Source organism: Desmodus rotundus, chromosome 7 (assembly GCF_022682495.2).
Source record: "Desmodus rotundus isolate HL8 chromosome 7, HLdesRot8A.1, whole genome shotgun sequence".
Lineage (NCBI taxonomy): Eukaryota > Metazoa > Chordata > Mammalia > Chiroptera > Phyllostomidae > Desmodus > Desmodus rotundus.
Genome location: NC_071393.1, coordinates 74,732,781 through 74,753,741, shown reverse-complemented (window position 1 = coordinate 74,753,741; position 20,961 = coordinate 74,732,781). Strand labels below are relative to the sequence as shown.

The 20,961-nt window shown below is 39.4% G+C and overlaps 1 protein-coding gene across 2 annotated transcripts in view; it reads left to right on the top strand.

Moving 5' to 3' along the window:
- INO80 (INO80 complex ATPase subunit) overlaps window positions 1-20,961 on the top strand; it is a 122,373-nt gene that overhangs the window by 90,516 nt on the left and 10,896 nt on the right. For both annotated transcript variants that reach the window (XM_053928986.1, XM_053928987.1), the window contains 2 exons: window positions 5,163-5,257; window positions 14,890-14,962. In XM_053928986.1, coding sequence (XP_053784961.1) covers window positions 5,163-5,257; window positions 14,890-14,962 — 168 coding nt within the window. The remainder of the gene's footprint in view (window positions 1-5,162; window positions 5,258-14,889; window positions 14,963-20,961) is intronic.

The window sequence follows — 20,961 nt, the reverse complement described above, 5'->3', positions numbered from 1 at the left end:
CAAAAGGTTGCGGGTTCGATCCTCGGTTGGGGCTTGTATAGGAGGCAACTGTGATCAGTGTTTCTCTCTCTCTTCCCCCATCCCTTCCTTTCTCTCTAAAATCAATAAACATATATCCTTGGGTGAGGATTTTAAAAAAAGCAAAAGGCACAGAGGTGGGAAGATAGAAGACATTTGGGGGGACTAGTGCACTATGATTGGAGCATGTGGTACAGGAGAAAACGAAAATAACACAAGTAGTGTGAAAGCAGATTATGGTAGGCCCATGAATGCCTTGTGATTAGGTCTTGCTCCTAAGGGCTCTGTATTAGATATGGGAGGGATGGCTGCCATATTTCATTCACTTAGTACAACTTACCTGGACAACAGAGAGGTTATGAGAGACATTGAGAGGAGCCTCCTTTTCCGCTGATGAATAGACCTCAATGGTGGAAAGGGGCATGTCCAGGAAACTGGTTAATACCACATCTGCAAGTTTGTGGATCATACTGAGTCTTTCCCCCCAAAATGTTTTATGAAAGTGAAGTTGTGTTAAAATGAACATCAGAGGCAACTTGGAAGTGGAAAAGAAGTCTCAGAATGTAAATTCATGTTGTAGGTATAATATATATGCATTTTCCTTTATTTTTTCAAGTGCCCAATTATCCTCTCTTTATGACAACAATGGGTAGGGGTTATGGACAGATATACTAAGGACCTTATGTGCTTCTCTCCCCATCCCACCCCCATTTTTTCACTAGTGGTGGTATACCTCTTTTCCATTTGAGAAGCAGTAGAGGGGTTAGGCCAAAGGCTCTAGAACCAGTCTACCTGAGTTCCAATCCTAGCTCCGTTACCTGCTGCCTATGCCATTTTAGAGACGTTACTTAGCATCTGTAAAATGGGAATAATAATAATAACACCTATCTTTGAGGCCTGTGGTGAGGAATAGATACGCAAAATCAGGTAAAATAAGTGGAATAGTGAATGTCACTTAGTAAGTGCTCAATAAATGCTCACCATCATCATTATCACTATTACTTTAAGACGAACCTAGTCCCTTTGTATTATACCATTGGGTATGTGAGGTTTGCTTTTATTTAGTATATTTTAAGAAGTTAGAAGCACTTGCTGATGCTATTTTGAGTTACACTGATACGTACGTCTGTTTGCGTGCCACTGCTTCAAAAGTAGGATTTATGGATGTGATCCAGAACTAACCTATCATCTCAATTTGTATTCTAAGACATTAGTTTTCAGGCTGGTAGAGTAGGGTAGAGGGTAGGAGACCTAGGTAGAGATTGAGCAGGTGGGCACTGGGCTCCCTCCTCCTTCATCAACCAGAATAATAATGCTTTTCACCTATCTTACATTAGAGGGGTTTCATATAAGATTTTGCTTGGAAAAAAAAGTGTTTCGATACTTTAAAAATAGCATAAGGATATTTATACAACAGTGTTTCTCAAACTTAAATGTAATTAATTACAAGTAAAACATGTTAAAATGCTAATTCTGATTCACCAGTATGGGTGTGCCCCTCTATTCTGAATTTCTAGCAAACTTCGGGTGTTGCCAGTGCTGCTCATCTGACGGCCGTGCTGAAGTAGTAAGACTCTACAGGACCCTGCCCTGCCTTTCCTCTGTTGTGGTTGTTCTTAATTGCAGATACAGGGTATCTATTGCAATCATCTCTGGAGCTGTTAAAAAAATAAGCAGTCTAGGCCCAGCCTGTGTGGCACAGTTGGGTTGGAGCATCATCCCATACATCAGAAAGTTGCAGGCTTGATTACTGGTCAGGGCCCATACCTGGGTTGTGTTTTAGTCCCTGATTGGGGTGCATGCAGGAGGCAGCCAATCAATGTTTCTCTCCCATCGATATTTCTCACTGTCTCCCTTCCTTTCTCTCTCTCTCTCTCTGGAATTAATAAATATATTATAAATAAATACATTAAATAACCAGTCCAGGCCCTAACCCAGACCTACCAACTCAGAATACCTGTGGTGGGTCCATTTACAGGTATTTTTTTAAATCCTGGTTGAGAATCACCACTCAAATGCTTAAGAGTACATCTTGTCCATAACCCCTTTGGCAGCTTCAATAATTTTCAAAAATGGTATCTATTAGAACTTTATAGGTCTCAAAACTTCCTAAATGTTAAAAGCTATAATTTTTATTTTATTAGTTCAACAGTATTAGAACTTACTTGGTTAGTAATTATTAATCTACAAAATTCCACTTGGGAGTACTGGTGTTCATATTTATGTAATTAAAGGAGGATACTAAATTATGAGACCTCTGGGAGAGGAAGGAGGCCTATGCTTGGTTCCTCTTCTCTCTTTGCTGGTTTAAGTGGAGCAAAAGGAATTCTTGTGACAGGTCTCTAGGAAATTTAATCATTCTGGTGATTATTTTCTAAGCCTTTCCTAATTACCAAAATTGGACTTGAGTGAGAGATACCTTTAATTTCTACAGGGCACCTAATGTAAGGAAGGACTGGGTAATGGTTGGTCTTTCTGTCCCATAAGCCCTCTTTAATGTACAGGTGAACTAAGTGTGACACAGTTCCTATAAAACACAGTCATGTCATCCAGCAAGCAGTAACCACCCAGCGATGGTCCTCAGACATATGAGTAAACTGCAGAGAGTGGGAGGATGACTGGGGACGTTGTGCCATCTTAGACAGTTTCTAATTAACCAGGTCTCCACTGCTGGCTTTGAAAAGAATGTATTAAGCAAGGTTCTTAAGATGAATCTTAGAAAACTTTCTGATATTTTTGTTGTTGAGATAGACTTTTCTTTAAGATTGATTTTTAAAATAAATTTTCAAAACTGCTATGAGTACTATCAAATCATTTGTTAGCGTTTGTATTATTTATTTTTTAGAGAGTGGGGAAGGGAGGGAGAAAGAGAGAGAGAAACCTTGATTGGATTGCATCTCGCACGAACCCGTACTGGGCACCAAGCCCACAGCCCAGGCATGTGCCCTGGCTGGAAATCAAACCAGTGACCCTTCACGTTGCGGGACTACACTCAACCAACTAAGCCACACCAGTCAGGGCTGAACCTAGGAATGGAAGTGGTTATGGTTCTTGAAGAAATTAGGCATTTCTTTCTGGTTGCAAACAGCCTAGACTTTTAGAGAGACAGACAGAATAACTTTGGTATAGCCAGAACTTGTGAATGACAGAAATATTAAAATTCCTTTTTTAGCTCAGTCTTTACTTTATCTGTTAGCTGTTTTTCTATAGCATAGCACGACAATATAGAGTTTCCTCTACTTTGCTTTTAACTGCTCTTTCCATGTCCATTTGCTTGATTTGAAGCTATTTACTGAAATAGGATCTAAACTCATCTAAACCTTCTGAAATCCCACTACTCCCCTGGGTGGTAAAGCCTCAGCTTAAGCAATAAACGGCAAAGATTCACTTCTGTTGCCTTAGTAACAGGCTTTCTGTAATCAACATTGGTTTGATTACGGTCTAGGACCAATAACTCTGGTGTTGTGTTGACCTTGATATATAAATGATGTGAACAGCAAGATCTACAAGAAGATTCATTCATTTATTGTTCTCCCTGAGGTTAGAAGTTCTGGTTTAGAAGGCAAAATAGATCCTTGCAAGAAGCTCACCCTTTGGTTAGAGTCCAAATCTGAGATGTCTGTCTGTATAGTCTCATTATTTTGTTGTTCTGGATGGCAGCATACCCTGACTGGATTAGCTGCCAAGTTGTAGCGAGCGAGCTTTTAAAGACCATCTTCCTGCCATCATCATGCTCATCTTCTTTCCTGAATTCCACCTTATCCAAAACACCCCTCCTCTTCTGCCCTTAACACCATTCCACTATGGGGCTCTGCCACTAAATGTGAACTTGAAGTTCACTTTGGCTAAATATTTTCTGCCCCTCTTTGATTATCAGTCCTTACAGAACTACCTGAAAGACAGAGCTTCTACATACACACACACACACACACACACACACACACTTATATAAAACACAATGAAGATGTGTCCCTCAATGAACATTATCAACCAGCTTCACCTCACAATTACCCTAGCCAGAGAGACTTCTGCCAAGCCATTAAGGAGGTTGGAGCACTTGCTCTAAGAGCAGGCTGCCACATAACCGCACCAGCCATACCAAACTGTAGCAACCTTGTGTGCTGAACTACCCAGCCAGCCAAAAGAACTACATATGAGAATTTTGCAATACAAGTTCATATACATAGGCAGCTGTGTTGAATTCTTAATAATAGTTTCTCTACAGTAGACTTTTTGAAATGTAATCCAGTAGTCAGCAGTAAAGAAAGAGGAAATGAGTGCTCATTTGGACATGATCTGTAAGAAGAATTGCAACCTCTAAAAATGGAAATAGGTCTTGACATCTCTTATTCATTCTTAAAAGTTGTGATTTCTTTATACATGATGTCAAAAACATTCTCAGCCATGGAAAGTTACCTTGTCTTCTGTTCACCCTGATGCTTTGACTTCCCTTAACAGTGATGCATGCTTTGCTGGAAAGGGAAGTTTAGGCTGTAAATTCAAGGACTTTGGTTAGCAAGGATTCCCCGGGGAGAAACACATCAGGTTGAGTGTTATTTACTGAGGAGAAACTAGGTAGTTCATACGAGTGAGAAGCATCTAGTTGGAGACTGAAAAGCCATTTTGGTTTAGAGATTTCATTTTGTTTGTTTTCCTGAAACCTACAGAAATCTACAGAAATAAGATTAGTTTCCAAGTTGAAATTGAAGGTGGTTGTAGTCTTCACATTACTCTCAACTTTTACACTTTTGTAGTCAACTCATTCACAAAGTAAATTCATGTATTTTTTTAAGATTTTATTTATTTTTAGAGAGGGGGAAGGGAAGGAGAAAGAGAGGGAGAGAAACATCAATGTGTGGTTGCCTGTCACGCACCACCATTTGGGGACCTGGCCCGCAACCCAGGCATGTGACCTGACTGGGAATCGAACTGGCAACTCTTTGGTTCACAGGCCCACGCTCAATCCACTGAGCTACACCGGCCAGGACATAAATTCCTATATTTTTGAGATTGCTTTCTCCTCATTCTGGATATAATGACTTGCCCCTTGTATGAATGTGGTAGAAGTTGGGTAGCTGGTTGTGTGAGTCGGAATACAGTAATTTGCATCAGATTGATTTACATCTACTATTCTTGATTGGCAGGAATATATGGTTTACAGAAAGCATACCTATATGAGGCTTGATGGCTCATCCAAGATCTCGGAGAGGCGGGACATGGTTGCTGATTTTCAGAACAGGTAATTTTATTAGGAATTAGAAAAATTATCTTTGGTTCTCTTCCAGTGCTGGAGATGAAGAGTTTGAAAGAAATACCAACACATGTCAGATTGTTAAGTGATTATGATAGTTCCTGCCATTTTAAGAGGCAGCTAACGCTGTTTATGGCAGTTCAGATCTATATGTCTGTGAGAGAAAAAACTGAATACTTGGTAATTTTTGTGTTTGAAATCTGCTCTCCTACCAAATCAGTGCATATTTCTTTGGGCAGTAAAGAAAATGACTTCTTCTTCTTTTTTTTTTTTTTTTTTAATTGTTATTCAATTACAGTTGTCTGCATTTTCTCCCCATCCCTCCACCCCACCCCAGCTGAACCCACCTCCCTCCCCCACCTCCACCCTCCCCCTTGATTTTGTCCATGTGTCCTTTATAGTAGTTCCTGTAATCCCCTCTTCCCACTGTCCCCACCCCACTCCCCCCTGGCTATTGTTAGATTGTTCTTAACTTCAATGTCTCTGGTTATATTTTGTCTGCTTTTTTCTTCTATTTATTATGTTCCAGTTAAAGGTGAGATCATATGGTATTTGTCCCTCACCGTCTGGCTTATTTCACTTAGCATAATGCTCTTCAGTTCCATCCATGCTGTGGCAAAGAGTATAAGCTCCTTCTTTCTCTCTGCTGCGTAGAATTCCATTGTGTAAATATACCATAGTTTTTGGATCCACTCATTTGCTGATGGGCACTTAGGTTGCTTCCAGTACTTGGCTATTGTAAATTGTGCTGCTATGAACATTGGGGTTTATAATTTCTTTTGGATTGGTGTTTCAGGCCTCTTAGGGTATAATCCAAGCAGTGGAATTGCTGGGTCAAAGGGCAGTTCTATTTTTAGTTTTGTGAGGAAATTCCATACTGTTTTCCACAGTGGCCTCACCAGTCTGCATTCCCACCAACAGTGCACTAGGGTTCCCTTTTCTCCGCATCCTCTCCAACATTTGTTTGTTGATTTGTTTATGTTGGCCACTCTGACTGGTGTGAGATGGTACCTCACTGTGGTTTTAATTTGCATCTCTCTGATGGCTAGTGATGCTGAGCATCTTTTCACATGTCTCTGGGCCCTCTGTATGTCTTCCTTGGAGAAGTGTCTGTTCAAGTCCTTTGCCCATTTTTTAATTGGGTTGTTTGTCTTCCTGGAGTGGAGTCATGTGAGTTCTTTATATATTTTAGAGATCAGGCCCTTGTCTGAGGTATCACTAGCAAATATGTTTTCCCATACTGTTGGTTCTCTTTGTAATTTGGTGCTATTTTCTTTAGCCTTGCAGAAGCTTTTTATTTTGATGAGGTCCCATTTGTTTATTCTTTCCTTTATGTTCCTTGCTTTAGGGGATGTGTCTGTGAGGATGTTGCTGCGTGGAATGTCTGAGATTTTCCTGCCAATGTTTTCCTCTAGGACTTTTATGGTGTTACAACTTATATTTAAGTCTTTTATCCATCTTGAGTTTATTTTTGTGAATGGTCAAGTTTCATTTTTTTGCACGTAGCTGTCCAGATCTCCCAACACCATCTGTTGAAGAGGCTGTTTTTGCTCCATTTTATGTTCCTGCCCCCTTTGTCAAATATTAATTGACCGTAAAGACTTGAGTTTATTTCTGGGCTCTCTGTTCTGTTCCATTGGTCTATGTGCCTGCTTTTATGCCACTACCAGGCTGTTTTGATTATAGTGGCCTTGTAATACAGTTTGATATTAGGTATTGTGATCCCTCCTGCTTTGTTCTTCTTTCTCAAAATTGCTGCAGCTATTCGGGGTTGTTTATGGTTCCATATAAATTTCTGAAATGTTTGTCTATATCTGTGAAATATGTCATGGGTACTCTAATAGGGATTGCATTGAATCTATAAATCGCTTTGGGTAATATGGCCATTTTGATGATGTTAATTCTTCCAATCCATGAGCATGGTACATGCTTCCATTTGTTTGTGTCTTCCTTAATTTCTTTCTTCAATATTGTGTAGTTTTCCGAGTACAGGTCTTTTACCTCCTTGGTTAGGTTTATTCCTAGGTACTTTATTTTTCTTGTTGCTATATCAAGTGGGATTTTTTTCCTGATTTCTGTTTCTGCAGTTTCGTTCTTGGTGTACAGGAATGCCTTTGATTTCTGAGTATTGACTCTGTATCCAGCTGTTTTGCCAAATTCATTTATTAGGTCGAGTAGTTTCTTGGTGGAGTCTACAGGATTTTCCATGTACACTATCATGTCATCTGCAAACAGTGACAGTTTCATTTCCTCCTTTCCAATTTGGATGCCTTTTATTGCTTTTTCTTGTCTGATTGCTGTGGCTAGGACTTCCAATACTATGTTGAATAGGAGTGGTGAGAGAGGACATCCTTGTCTTGTTCCTCATCTTAGTGGGAAAGCTCTAAGTTTTTGTCCATTGAGTATGATGTTGGCTGTAGGTCTCTCATATATGGCCTTTATTATGTTGAGGAATGCTCCCTTTATTCCCACTTTGCTGAGTGTTTTTATCAGAAATGGATGCTGTATCTTATCGAATGCTTTTTCCGCATCTTTTGATATGATCATGTGATTTTTGTCTTTGCTGTTGTTGATGTGATGTATTATGTTTATTGATTTGCGAATATTGTACCATCCTTGCATCCCTGGGATGAATCCCACTTGGTCATGGTGTATGATCTTTTTAATGTATTGCTGGATGTCGTTTGCCAATATTTTGTTGAGAATTTTAGCGTCTATGTTCATCAGCGATATTGGCCTGAAGTTTTCTTTCTTCGTTGTGTCTTTATCTGGTTTTGGGATTAGGATGATGTTGGCTTCATAAAAAGAGTTTGGGAGTCTTCCATCAGTTTGGATTTTTTCGAATAGTCTGTGAAGGATAGGGGTTAGCTCTTCCTTAAATGCTTTGTAGAATTCTCCTGTGAAACCATCTGGTCCAGGGCTTTTGTGTGTTGGGAGTTTTTTGATGACTGCTTCAATTTCATCTGCTGTTATTGGTCTGTTCAGGTTTTCTGCTGCTTCTTCATTCAGTTTTGGAAGATTATATTTTTCTAGAAATGTGTCCATTTCACCTAGGTTTTCAAATTTCTTGGCATACAGTTCTCCGTAGTAATTTCTTACAATCCTTCGTATTTCTATGGTATCAGTTGTAATCTCTCCTCTTTCATTTCTAATTGTGTTTCTTTGGATCCTCTCTCTTTTTTTCTTGATGAGCCTACTTAAAGGCTTGTCGATTTTGTTTATCTTTTCGAAGAACCAGCTTTTGGATTCATTGATCCTTAGAATTGTGCTTTTAGTCTCTATGTCATTTAACTCTGCTCTGATCTTGGTTATTTCCTTCCTTCTGCTTGCTCTGGGCTGTCTTTGTTGTTGTTCCTCGAGTTCTCGTAGGCGTAGAGTTAGGTTGTTTGTTTGAAATGTTTCTGTCTTTTTAAGGTAGGCCTGTACTGCTATGAACTTCCCTCTCAGGACTGCCTTTGCTGTGTCCCATAGGTTTTGGGTTGTTGTGAGTTCATTTTCATTTGTTTCCAGGAAGTTTTTGATTTCTTCCCTAATCTCATTCTTGACCCATTCATTGTTTAATAGCATGCTATTCAGTCTCCACGATTTTGAATGTTTTGGGTTTTTTCCTTTGGGGTTGGTTTCTAGTTTCAGTCCCTTGTGGTCAGAGAAAATGCTTGATATGATGTCAATTTTCTTGAATTTGTTGAGGCTTGCTTTGTGTCCTATCATGTGGTATATCTTTGAAAAAGTTCCATGTACACTTGAAAAGAATGTGTATTTTGCTTCTTTGGGATGAAAAGCTCTATATATATCAGTTAAGTCCAAGAAAATGACTTCTGAGTATGAGCAAAGACCCTCCTTATATGGATAAGATGTATGTAGAAAAAAATCCACTGGGCTATATATTCCTAAATGTTAACAGCAGTTATCTCTGAGTGTTAACTTGTAGTTGATTTTAGTTTGTTTTTGCTTACCTGTTTCACTGTAAATGAGGGGTTTTTTTTAATCTTCCTTTTTCCTGCTTTCCCTCTAGCATTTTAGTGTAGCATAGTATGACAGCCTACAGTAGTGTGCAATCTATTCAACTGGCAGCGCTCAGTTACAGTGCCCGATAATGAGCCTCTGAAATTTCAAATACTGCCTGCTGGGTGCTGATGGCTTTCGGAGCCATAATTATCCTAAGTGCAGGTTCTCATTGTAATAAGGAGAGTCTGGTTACTGCTCTCTTCAAGGAGAAAGCCAAGCTTTGCTAGTGACAGGTCTGCTGAACTCCATCCTTAATTTTCTTTCTTAAACCTGGTGAACTAAGGAATAGAGTAGATCTCAATGCTCTATAAGCTAGAATAAGCTCTGTATTTCTGGCCTGTAATTGTGTAGACTATTAATATTTAACTTTTGAGTTCTTGGGAACAAAATTAAGCACATAGCTATTTGTATTTAGGTTAAAATTGTTTTCATTTCTTTCGGTTTTAACGCATGGTTTACTTCATATGTAAAATAATTTGGCATAAAACAAATCCCTAGTTCAACAAAGAATGTCCTCTGATTGAGAGTTTTTGCTGTTGCACAATCCTTTACAGAGAACACAGGTAAGGACAAAGATATAGCCTGATGTTTTGGTTTATAGTGTATGTTCAACCTCTAAGTAGAAACTATACATCTGAATTTAGGCAGCTGTTTGACCAACAATGGAGGGGAAGATCTGCTTTGGACCTATTTCAGTTTGTTGCCTTGGAGCAACTGTGTACATGGCCTAACCTAGTTTCTCACCTAGCAAAACATATCAGCAGATTTTTAAATTGATTATCTGAGTCATATATAAGCATAGCAGTGCCTCCTAGCCCTACCACATTATTATGCCCCGCCCCCACAAAGAAATTTACCAGCTGATCATCATTTCATGATTCTGAAATCAAATGAAACATACTTTCCGTTGTCCTTACCTACTCCAACCTAAGAGCTGCAACAGACAAGAATCTTACGTACAAGATCTATAGACTGTATGGTTCCCCCAGGGTGTCTTTCATTTCTCCAGGCGGGCATGCCAGCACCTCTGATGTGGGCATGCTGGGATGAGGCGGCGCGAGCTGTGTGTTAAAAGAAACACCATTAAGTAATGGATATTTCACCTACTACTATTCGTGTTTATTTTTTACTGATGTGTTTGATATTATACATTTGAGGATTTCATTAACACCAAAGCTGTTTTTTCCCTGGTTACAATTAACATTATCATATATTATAATAAAATGCCTATTGAAGAAAGTTTGAGAAATAATTAATGAAGAAAATAAAAATCACCCACAATCCCACTACTGTTAACATTTTGGAATATTCCTCTATTCTTTAATGTACCGTATTTTGCTATATATAAGTGTGTATATAATGTGTGTACATAAAGTGTATATATAATACACACTTTCTGTCCAGATTTTTTGAGGGAAAATAAAGGTGTGCATTATACATGGGTAGTGCCCGAAATGCCTTGTATCTGTTCTTATATCGTGTAATTTTTGTTACATAAAATTTCTTGTACCATAATATGTTTAAAAAATAAATGCTAAAATTCCTTTATCATACAAAAAACAAGTAACTATAATTAATTAATTAAAAGGAAAGATTTTTTTCCCCCCTGAAAATTTGGGCCAAAAACATTGGTGCGCATTATACACAGCAGAGTGTGTGTGTGTGTGTGGTTATATTTACACATTAATGCCATGTGAAGATCGTGTATTCTGATTTCTTCTATATCATAAACATTATCATACATAATTTTAAAAGTCTTTGTAATCATTATTTTTAATGACCAGTATTCCATTATACTGGGGTATTGTAGTTGTTGAAAATGATGAGTGAATATCTTTGTCTATAAATATTTGTCACCATTTTAGATTATTAATATAGATTCAAACAAGGTAAATCACTGAGTGAAGGCATGTGAGTATTTAAGACTTTGCATATTGTCAGATTGCTTTATAGAAATTTCTGCTCATTTAGATTCCAACTAGAGCTACTGTACTAGCTGACTTCTACTGCTTTGGGCTTCTGAGTGGTAGTGCTGCAGCTCTTCCAGCTCTCCCAATTCCCAGAAAACGGGACTGTGAGACCCAGAGCTCAGTATATTTTAGTGACCTTTTAGTGGGGGGGGAAATCAATAGATATATCTAATTAATGGCTCCTAAAATCTTTTATTTAACATATGAAGAAATTATTTGGGCAATCCCAATAGCACACAAAAGTTTTGAAAAGTTTAACTCTAAAAGAAGGATGTTTTCACCATTAAATTGTACTGTTATTTACTTACTAAATATCTTATTTTGCAAAAGTTTTCTGGGAAACCTTACTTGAGCTTCCAAACCCTACAGCTGAGAGTTACATAGGGAGCAGTGAGGTTTTTTTGTCAACATTTGAATAACCATGATTCTAACACCCTGCATCCAATATTAGGCTAACTGAAACAACAAACTTAACATCTTCCCTGTATACATTATGAACTAGATGGTTAGAGCTGGGATTGTGGCTAAAAAATAATCCCCTGTATCTCAGGTATAGAAAGAACTATTCCTATGCTGACCAGAAGCTTATCAGGCAGACCCTTCCAAATGGGGAAAAAAGTTCTCAACTTACAAATTTGAGTGGCTGCAGGAGGCCAGTAGGGAGAAATAGACAGGTGTTTTTGAAAACAAAAAGGCATAGCTTGCCAGATATTTATTATTATTAATGAGAAGACATCAAAAGAAAAAAATTGTAGTTTCAACTGGAAAGCCCTGAAGCTCAAAGGTCAGCCAGAGTAAACAAGAGCTCCTATAAAAAGCCATTTACATTCCCTTCATACAAGATTTATTTATGAGGGATCCTTCCAGGAAAGAGTCTGAGACTAAAGACTGTTTGGCCAGGATGTCCTGACTGGGCAACATTCAGAACATGTGACCAAGTGCGTGATCCTAGAAGCCATTCACAAGGTCTTTGCTCTGGAGTGCCTTGGCCTTGGCTTCACTCCTTCCTACCCTATGACATTTATCAAATGGACCCCTCCCCCCATTATCTAACCACTCAGGCTGTGCCTTTGGGAAACAGTAGAAAAAGTGAGTGTACTGTGGAGGGGGTTTTCTTGGTAAGAGTGTTGTAGAGCTCCAGTGTCGTTTATTCTGTCTCAGCATGCCTTTATTTACTGCAGTCAGCCACATACCCAGCAGTATTTAGGTACTTTGGTGCAGAGTGTCCTCAGGGGGTCATTAACCAAAGCAGAGTGAGAGTGTGACCTAGGCATGTCTTTGCCATATGATTTCATAGACATCTTGGAAGCCTGGTCTCTAAGGCCCGTTCCATCACACACCCTGAGTTGAGACTCCTATTCAGACCCCTAGAGGGCACCCAAACCATCATGTTGCCTTAAATTTCGTTAATTTATTTTTACCTAGATTCCTTTCACTAGTGTTTTTTTCTGTGTATAGTCCCTGTTTATAAGTGATTTCCACATCTGGGGTCTTAATCTCTCTGGCTATCCAGACTGTGGAAATGACTCTTTTCTGCCTCTACCATTTCTTGTATTGTAGTCACCAACTGCCTTCTATCTCTCTCCCTGTCTCACCCCTGTTCCCCAGCCCCCACCCAAGCTCAGGCTCTGGACTTCCATCAGAATTACCAAAAAAGTTCTAGCCGTTGGGTGACTCCCATCAGCTCTCACACAAGTATCAGAGAGAAGCCTCTAACCACTGACCCCATCTCTGTATCCACCAAAGCAGGAGAGATGTATGAAGAAGAGAAAGCTTATCAAAGCCAAGAGATTAGTGCAGCCTAGGGAGCTCAATTTTTATTTGAAGACTTATTATGGTTAAGTGTTCTCCTGTGGTCTGTGAGGTATTAAGCTTCCATTTACATCATCCCACATCTGGGAAATGTGTTTATAAACTGGCAACACCTTTTAACTTTATGGTTTGCCCTGTATGGTTTAATCAGAAGATACGACATGTTATAAATTATATAAATAAAATTGTGAAACATTAAACTTCATGATAAAATTCAAGGATAAACTAGTAGAACTTTCATAATAGTACACTGCGTTTAGAATCATGTCCTACAAGAGACCTCCAGACATGCTCAGTTATCTATCTATGCATGCCTCTAGGAAAGTTGTGTCTAATTGAATGCGAATAATGCACAGATTCCACTAGGACCTATCCAGCTTGGTGATTAACCAGGAAGCTTATTTCAAAGTAGCTCCTTCTCTGATATTCATGTTGGCTGTTGCTGTGTCATCAGTTAGTCACTTCAGCTGTATTCAGCGCATCTCTATTTTATATCCCGCAAATACACTGTCAGCAGTCAGGTGACTTTTTCAAGGAAGAACGGCATCAAGGAATGAAAGCAACCTGATGTCAGTGTGCTTCCATATTTTTTTACTTGAAGTCAAAGAATAAAATTCATTTTACATTAGGATTTGGTACCGTGCTTGAAATTTCACAAAACAGTAGTTTTCCTTATGACCTGTGATGATATACTATATTTTCTAGTCTGATCTATTTCTTTCTTTAAATTATTTTTTTAATCAGTCCAGATCCACCAAATGTATTTCATGCCCAATGATAGGTGTGACCTGCAATTTGAATAACAAGTCTAAATGAATTTCCGGTTGCATTTCTCATTATAGTCATGATGGAAAGGGATTAGCAGCTTGATTTAGAGGATGGTAAAGTTTGCTCACCAGTGTAACGCAGTCCCTTAGAAATGTTCTGGAAAAGAGCATTGGTGGCAGGAATGTGAAAATGCAAGATAATCTTAAAATATGTTTATGTCATCTGCAAGAACTGGGTTCAGACTGAGCCCCTTAAATGTATGGGTGCACACAGATATATCTTATAGTGAACGCTTGCTTTTTCTGATCTGGCCTAGCCTTGTTCCTAAAAGATAGTAAATATTTGTTACCTGAATGAGTGACAGTGGCATCTACTGGTCTGTTTGTAATTCCAGGTTTCTTTAAAGGTTTGTAGAAACAGAAAACTTTATCTGATCGTTTCTATGTAAGGGCTGCGTTGGCATTGATCAAAAAGTACTTTAATTGTAGTCTGTCTTCATGGATTGATCCTAAGTTCGGCTTAAAATGTATACAGAAATCATGCCTGGGTCTTAATCCTAGGACCTTGGGTCATTTTTCCGGGACTGACTTTTCATCTGAAAATGAGTGCTTTAAAATCATTATTAATACTCAAATTACTGGAAGTTATAATTCCTGGGGGAAACATCAGGAAGTACTGACTTATCTGTCTCCTCTGCATGAACTGTAGATGGCATGACTTGTTAAAAATATTATTAAATTTAAAGAAAGGCTTCTACTTCCATGATAATATAGTTTTCTGTTATATTTGCTACATGTTTATAACTGTATTGCCTGTCAGTCAATATTAGTGGGCAAAGCATATCTGCAATTTGGAAGATGATAACCATGGTTTGATCTTAGCAATAGAGCACCTTTGTGCAATGTGTCAAAGAAACGTTAGATCAGGCCTGGGCAACCACCAAAACTCTTTCTAGCCCTAGATGTTGTTCTTTATTCAGAGATTCCTCTTTTATGCCACATGCCATTTTTCTTTTTCAGTTTTTCCTCTAAACATACACCTCCCTCCCTCCCTCTTCTGCAGGAATGACATCTTCGTGTTCCTGCTGAGCACACGTGCTGGGGGACTGGGGATCAATCTCACTGCTGCAGATACAGTAAGTCATTAGAGCACAGTACACTGGGTGCACAGGTTTTCTACTGTAAATACGTCATTCGGTTGGTGTTGCCCTTTCTTTGTATCACAGACTTACTTCTTTGCCTTCAGTTATGTTAGACAGTAGTTACACTTTGTCTGGGACGGGAATGTTTTAGCTTTCCTTTGGACTTTTCTGTCCATTCTGTTAGAATAAATTTCTTACACATTCATTCAGCAGATATTTGGTGAGTGCCTACTGTGTGTCTAAACACTTGCAGTATGTCACTGAATAAACACTTGGAGTATGTCACTGAATACACAGACTGAAAAAAAAATCCACCTAGGAGCTATAACTGACCAAATCAGGAAAGATTGTTTTATTGCTCTTACGCATTATTCACCATAGGAAAAATTCATATTTTTGTATCCCAAACTTCAAAAGGTGGTTGGAAAGCAATGAAATTGGTGATTAAAAAAATATATATAGAAGACATTTCATCAAATGATATATCCTTTCATATCCAGTCTCCTCAAGGAATACTTTAGCATCTGAAAGGGAGACGATAATATTCCTTTTGAATCTTAGAATTATTCCCAGGATTCAGATGTTTGTTGTTGTTTTTGTTTGTTTTTAGAGAGGAGGGAAAGGAGGGAGAAAGAGAGAGATAGAAACATCAGTTGGTTACCTCTCTCATGCCCCCGACAGGGGACCTGGCCCGTAACCTAGGCATGTGCCCTGGCCAAGAATTGAACCTTCAACTTTTCAGTTTTGCACAGTGATGCCTAATCTACTGAGCCACACCAGTCAGGACAAGATTCAAATATATTTAATAACAATTTAAGTAATCTTGAGACATAAAAATGCATAAATGGGAAATTGTTTTGCAGAACACACGCCTCTGAAAAATGTCATTTTGTGTGGTTGTTCTGGTGCTTCTCTGTGAAATACAGAGCATCAAAATTCTCACAAATATGAGGAGGATGCAAACTCTGGAGGGTCATAAGAAATAAAATACAAGGGTGGAGAGGCTTGAATAGTCTCACAGCAGAGCTGGAACTAGGTCCCATATTTTCCTGTCACCACTCCTAGGCTTGTGTCCACTCAATGCCATAGAACTGTCTCCTTTCACGAATGAAACATTTTGTGATAACAACCATAGGACTCATCCATACCTCCCTTGGCATTTAAACCTCTTCAGCCAGTTAACCAGGTTGGGACAGGGCTCCAGAGCCTGAGGATCACTAGGGTACAGCTAGGTAGATTCTATATCTTACGTGCACATCATCAGCCTCAGTCATCTTAAGGGACGTCTGTCTTTGATGACTGTTTTTACATGTTTTCTGATGTGGTGGCTTGGAGCCATATCAGATAGGAGAAACTTGGCTTTCTCTTTGCCCCTTGCTTCTCTGTAAGCATTTCATACGAATCCAACTTAGTCATACTCTCAATGCGAGTACAGGATTCATTACTTTCTCCGAGCTGATCTTTTGGACTCCAGTCTCAACCCTCAGCCCCATACCTACTAATTACACCCTTCTTTATTAACAGTGCCACTCCCCTGCTTACAACCAGAGAATCTCCATCATCTACAAGATAAAGTATAAGCTCCTTTTGCGTGGCATACATGGTCCTTCATTTTGTGGCCTTTATCTCTCTTTCCAGCCTAATTGCCAGACTATTTCCCCTTCTGAAATTTATGTTACAGCTCTGGCCAGCATGGCTCAGCGGATTGAGCACTGGCCTGCAAACCGAAAGCCGGTTGGAACCCTGGTCAGGGCACATGCCTGATTGCGGCCCAGGTCCCTAGCTGGGGACATGCAAGAGGAGGCTAGTTGGTGTTTCTCTGGCACATTGATGTTTCTCTCCCTCTCTTTTTAAAAGTAAATACAATTTTTTTAAAAAACTTGTTTCAGAAATGATTGACTTGTTGTTTCCTGAATACCCCATCCTGTATCTCACTGTTGCATAAACTGTTCCCTTAGAATAGATTGTTCTTCTTCCACCTGGTAAATTTCAAAACCCCATTTTTGATCAGGGTTTATTGTGTTATGTGGGCTGGTAAAGCTTCTCTGATGACATTTGAGCCAAGATCTGAAGAAAGTGAGGAAGTGAGCCAAGCATTTATCTGGCAGAAAGAAGAGCATTCCAGGCAGAGGAGATAAATGCAAAGCCCTGAGGTGAGAACATGGTTGGCATAATCAAGCAACAGCAAGCAGCCCCGTGTAGGTGGAACAGAGCGAATGAGGGGCAGAGTGGTGTGAGATGAGTGTTGCAGAAGCAGATCATGGAGGGCTTAGTAGGCCATAGTAAGGATTTTGAGTTGGGAGACCACTGGAAGAATTAGAACAGTAACATAATTTGGCTTGAGTTTTCAGTGTGTCTTTCTGGCTTAGGGGTGGGGCAGGGGTGGGGAGAACTATAGGGAGAAAGGTAGAAGCAAGTGGTTCAGTTAGGAGTTAGACACAGGATTAAAACAGGGAAGGTAGTGAAAAATAATTGGAATCTGCATGTATTTTAAAGGCACAGCCAGTGGAGTTTGCTGCTAGATTGGATGTGGGACATGGAGGAGGTGTAAAGGAGAGGTCTAATTTATTTGACCTGAGCAGCTGGAATGATGGAGATACCAGTTGCTAATTAAGGGGAATATTGGTGGGGGGTAGGGAGCAGGTTTGATTGGGAGTCTCAGACATTTGGTTTGGAGTGGGTTAAGTTCAAGATTCTTAGCAGACACTAATTATCAGTGTCACCCAGGCAACAGGGTCTGTCTGGAGTTCAGGAGAAAGATGGGGCTAAAGATGTATTTAGGAATCATCAGGTCAGAGATGACCATTTAAGGCCGTGAGGCTATATAAGTTTCTTTGTTCAAAATGCCAATCTCAGGTTTGGGCTGTGGTTTCTTAAGGAATAGTTCCCCTAGTCAGTCATTCAATTGAGTGATCAAAAAATATGCACATTTGAGGAGGGCTGAGATCTGCATCCAGCTTCCAGTGTTCATATGGTTGGCCTTGTGGGGGTAAGAGCTCCTGCCAGCTACAAAGAACCAAAATAGGCCCTTAACACACAGCTAGAAGAGTAGAAATAGGAATTCCCTTTTCATCCTGGGGACTAAAGAGAGGTTCTGAATATTCCGAGTTCCCAATTCCAAAATAATTTACATTTAATTTTGAAAGGAGAGCTTGGGGATTCACTTGTAAATTAAAACCTTCTGGAATACTCAGAAAAATGAAGCCACAGATTGAAATGAATTCCTAGGTTATGCTTTGTGTGAAGTCAGGTTATACTCTATGTATTATTAGAAAAACAATAGGCCTTACTGCTTGCCTGGCATTTTTCCTTTGTCCCAAGATTTACTTAGCTTTGGAAGAGCCCCAGAACCATTTATGGACGAGGAAGAGGTTAGTCAGCCTAAAATGTCAGTAAAAACTCAATCTGTCATGATTGACAATGCATATATAAACATGTATTTATAAACAGTGGGACTCTGGCCCACTCTGTTAGTAAAAACATGGTTTTAGCCCGTGATTAATGGCAGCTGCCCTTTAGTATCTGTGCTCTTCTTTGTGTATTCTTGCTAAAGTAGGGGTCTGTGCATTTGACTTTGTTTAGTGAGGGGTGGTTGTAACCTGCACTTTTTGTCTTGTTTGTGTCAGACCTGTTTTAAATGCTTACGTGTAGAGAGGGATTGAGGAGCTTTTGTTCCTTGGTAGCAATGTGAGAAGTTCTTTGTCCCTTGAGACAACATGGGACAGCTTTCAGCCCTCCCAAGGGACTGAACTTCCATCCCTTCTCTTGGGGGACAAAGAGTTCCACCCTCCAAGTGTTGGTCTTTTTTGTTGTTGTTGTTGTTCCTCCTGCAATTTTCCTGTTTTCCACTTCAGTTCCTCATCCCCTGCAACTCCTTCTCATTGACCTATATATAGCTAGATGCTCCACCTCACCTGATCTCACCTTCCTGCTGCTGTTCCTGTCCAGTGTGGCATTTACAACTTCATGAAGGTGCTATTAATATTTTTGCCCTTAGTCATTGCTGGGCCACGCTTTGTGGATTGACTTGCTTTAATCTTTCCTAATTAAGACAGTTGTTCTAATTCTTTCATTGTTACTTGTTTTTCTGTAGAATGCCTCACTGAGTTCCATAAACCTGGTTACCAAACATGGTGTCTTCTCAGTCCCACTGTGGTTGTCTCCTCGATTCCCCACCCCCACCCTGAGTTTAAGTCATGGTTGATTCAATGTTAATTTTATTGTCAAATGAGATAATAACCATACATCTAGTTTGGTTTTTAGTTCTCATTCTTTCATCTTATTAACTTATACATATTTCATATTCTTTTTCCCTGGGCAAGTAGTTTTCCAAATAGAATCTTATTTTATTCTCTCTCCCTCCTAAAATCTGTCATGTCTTTTAATCCATTCAGATGATAAATAGCCACTAAATTTGTTAGGGAGGAGGCATGAAGTTCAATTGCAAACCTATCTCCTTAGGCTTTATTTAATCTTCTTATTTATGAGTTCAAGAGAACCCAAGTTGAATCAGGTTTGGTTGCTACTGAGACGTCCAGGAAAAACATAAATGTTAAGGAAGCACTTATAAAATGATTCATAATATAGAACTCCCATTATGAATTGGTGCTGAACCATTGCCTCAGGCTTGGACAACTAAAAGTTCTATGTTTTAGGTGTGACATCAGCTCTCATTTTCCACATTTGTAGTTATTTTTGGTATGTTAAGCAGTAATGTTTTCCCCTAGTCCAGTTAGTGGTTTCTTTTTCTTTCCTTTTTTTTTTTTTTTTTTTTTTTAAGATTTTGTTCATTTATTTTTAGAGAGAGGGGAGGGAGAAAGACAGGGAGAGAAACATCAACAGGTTGCCGCTTGCACACCCCCAACTGGGGACCTGGCCCTCAACCAAGGCCTGTGCCCTGACTGGGAATCGAACCAACGCTTTCAGTTCGTAAGCCGACGATGCTCAATCCACTGAGCCGCACCAGCCAGGGCAAGCTGTTTCCTTTTATTAACTGTCTTCTCTTCTTGAAGATTTAAACTGGATTTTCTAGAATTTTGCATAGCTTATTAAAGCTCCAGAATTTCTGGTGGTCAGGTTTGCTGTGCTCCTCTACAAGTGAAAGCATTGTGCACTTGGAAATCCTAGGTCTGTGGACATTATGGGTTAACAATATATCACTATGATATATTTCTTCAGCAGGCAGTTTGTCATTTTCTCCCCAAGAATTCTATACTAAAACTTGAGGGATTATACCTCATATAGAAGCAAGACGAAGGGAACACTAGTGGGTGTTCTTAATTAGTAGAGGCAAGAGCATTGAAAATGCTGATGCTGCCCTGGCCAGGTTGCTCAGTTGATTGCATCGTCTTCCCAAACACCGCAAGGTTGCGAGTTTGGTTCCTGGTCAGGGCACATACCTAGGTTGCATGGATTCAATCCCTGGTCGGGGTGTGTTTGGGAGGCTGCTGATTGATGTATCTCACATTGATGTTTCACTTTCTCTGCCTTCCTCTTTCTAAAATCAATAAACATATCCTCAGATGAGGATTAACAAAAAGGAAATGCTGATGCCTTTTGTTCATCTTCACCTGAAGTCTGAATTCTTCAGAAAATAGAAGAATTGCCTCCATTTTTTAATGAGGGAACAAATAAGTCATTTAGGAATAGTGTTAAGCAGTGGGAAAAGCATCACAGAGACACAGTTTCAAGAGAGACAAATCACTATTCAGTTCACATTTTTAGGCTCTATCTACTTTTGTTTTTTTTTTTTTTTAAGATTTTATTTATTTTTAGAGATAGGGGAAGGGAGGGAGAGAAATATCTGTCAGTTGCTTCTTGCACACCCCCAACTGGGGACCTGGCCCAGAATCAAACCAGTGACCTTTCAGTTTGCAGGCTGATGCTCAACCCACTGAGCCATATGAGCCAGGGCGTCTCTATCCAGTTTTGATCAGTCTCCTTAGATGTTCTAGTATCAATTGACTAGTTATCTATGGAATTCTAGTTTGCGT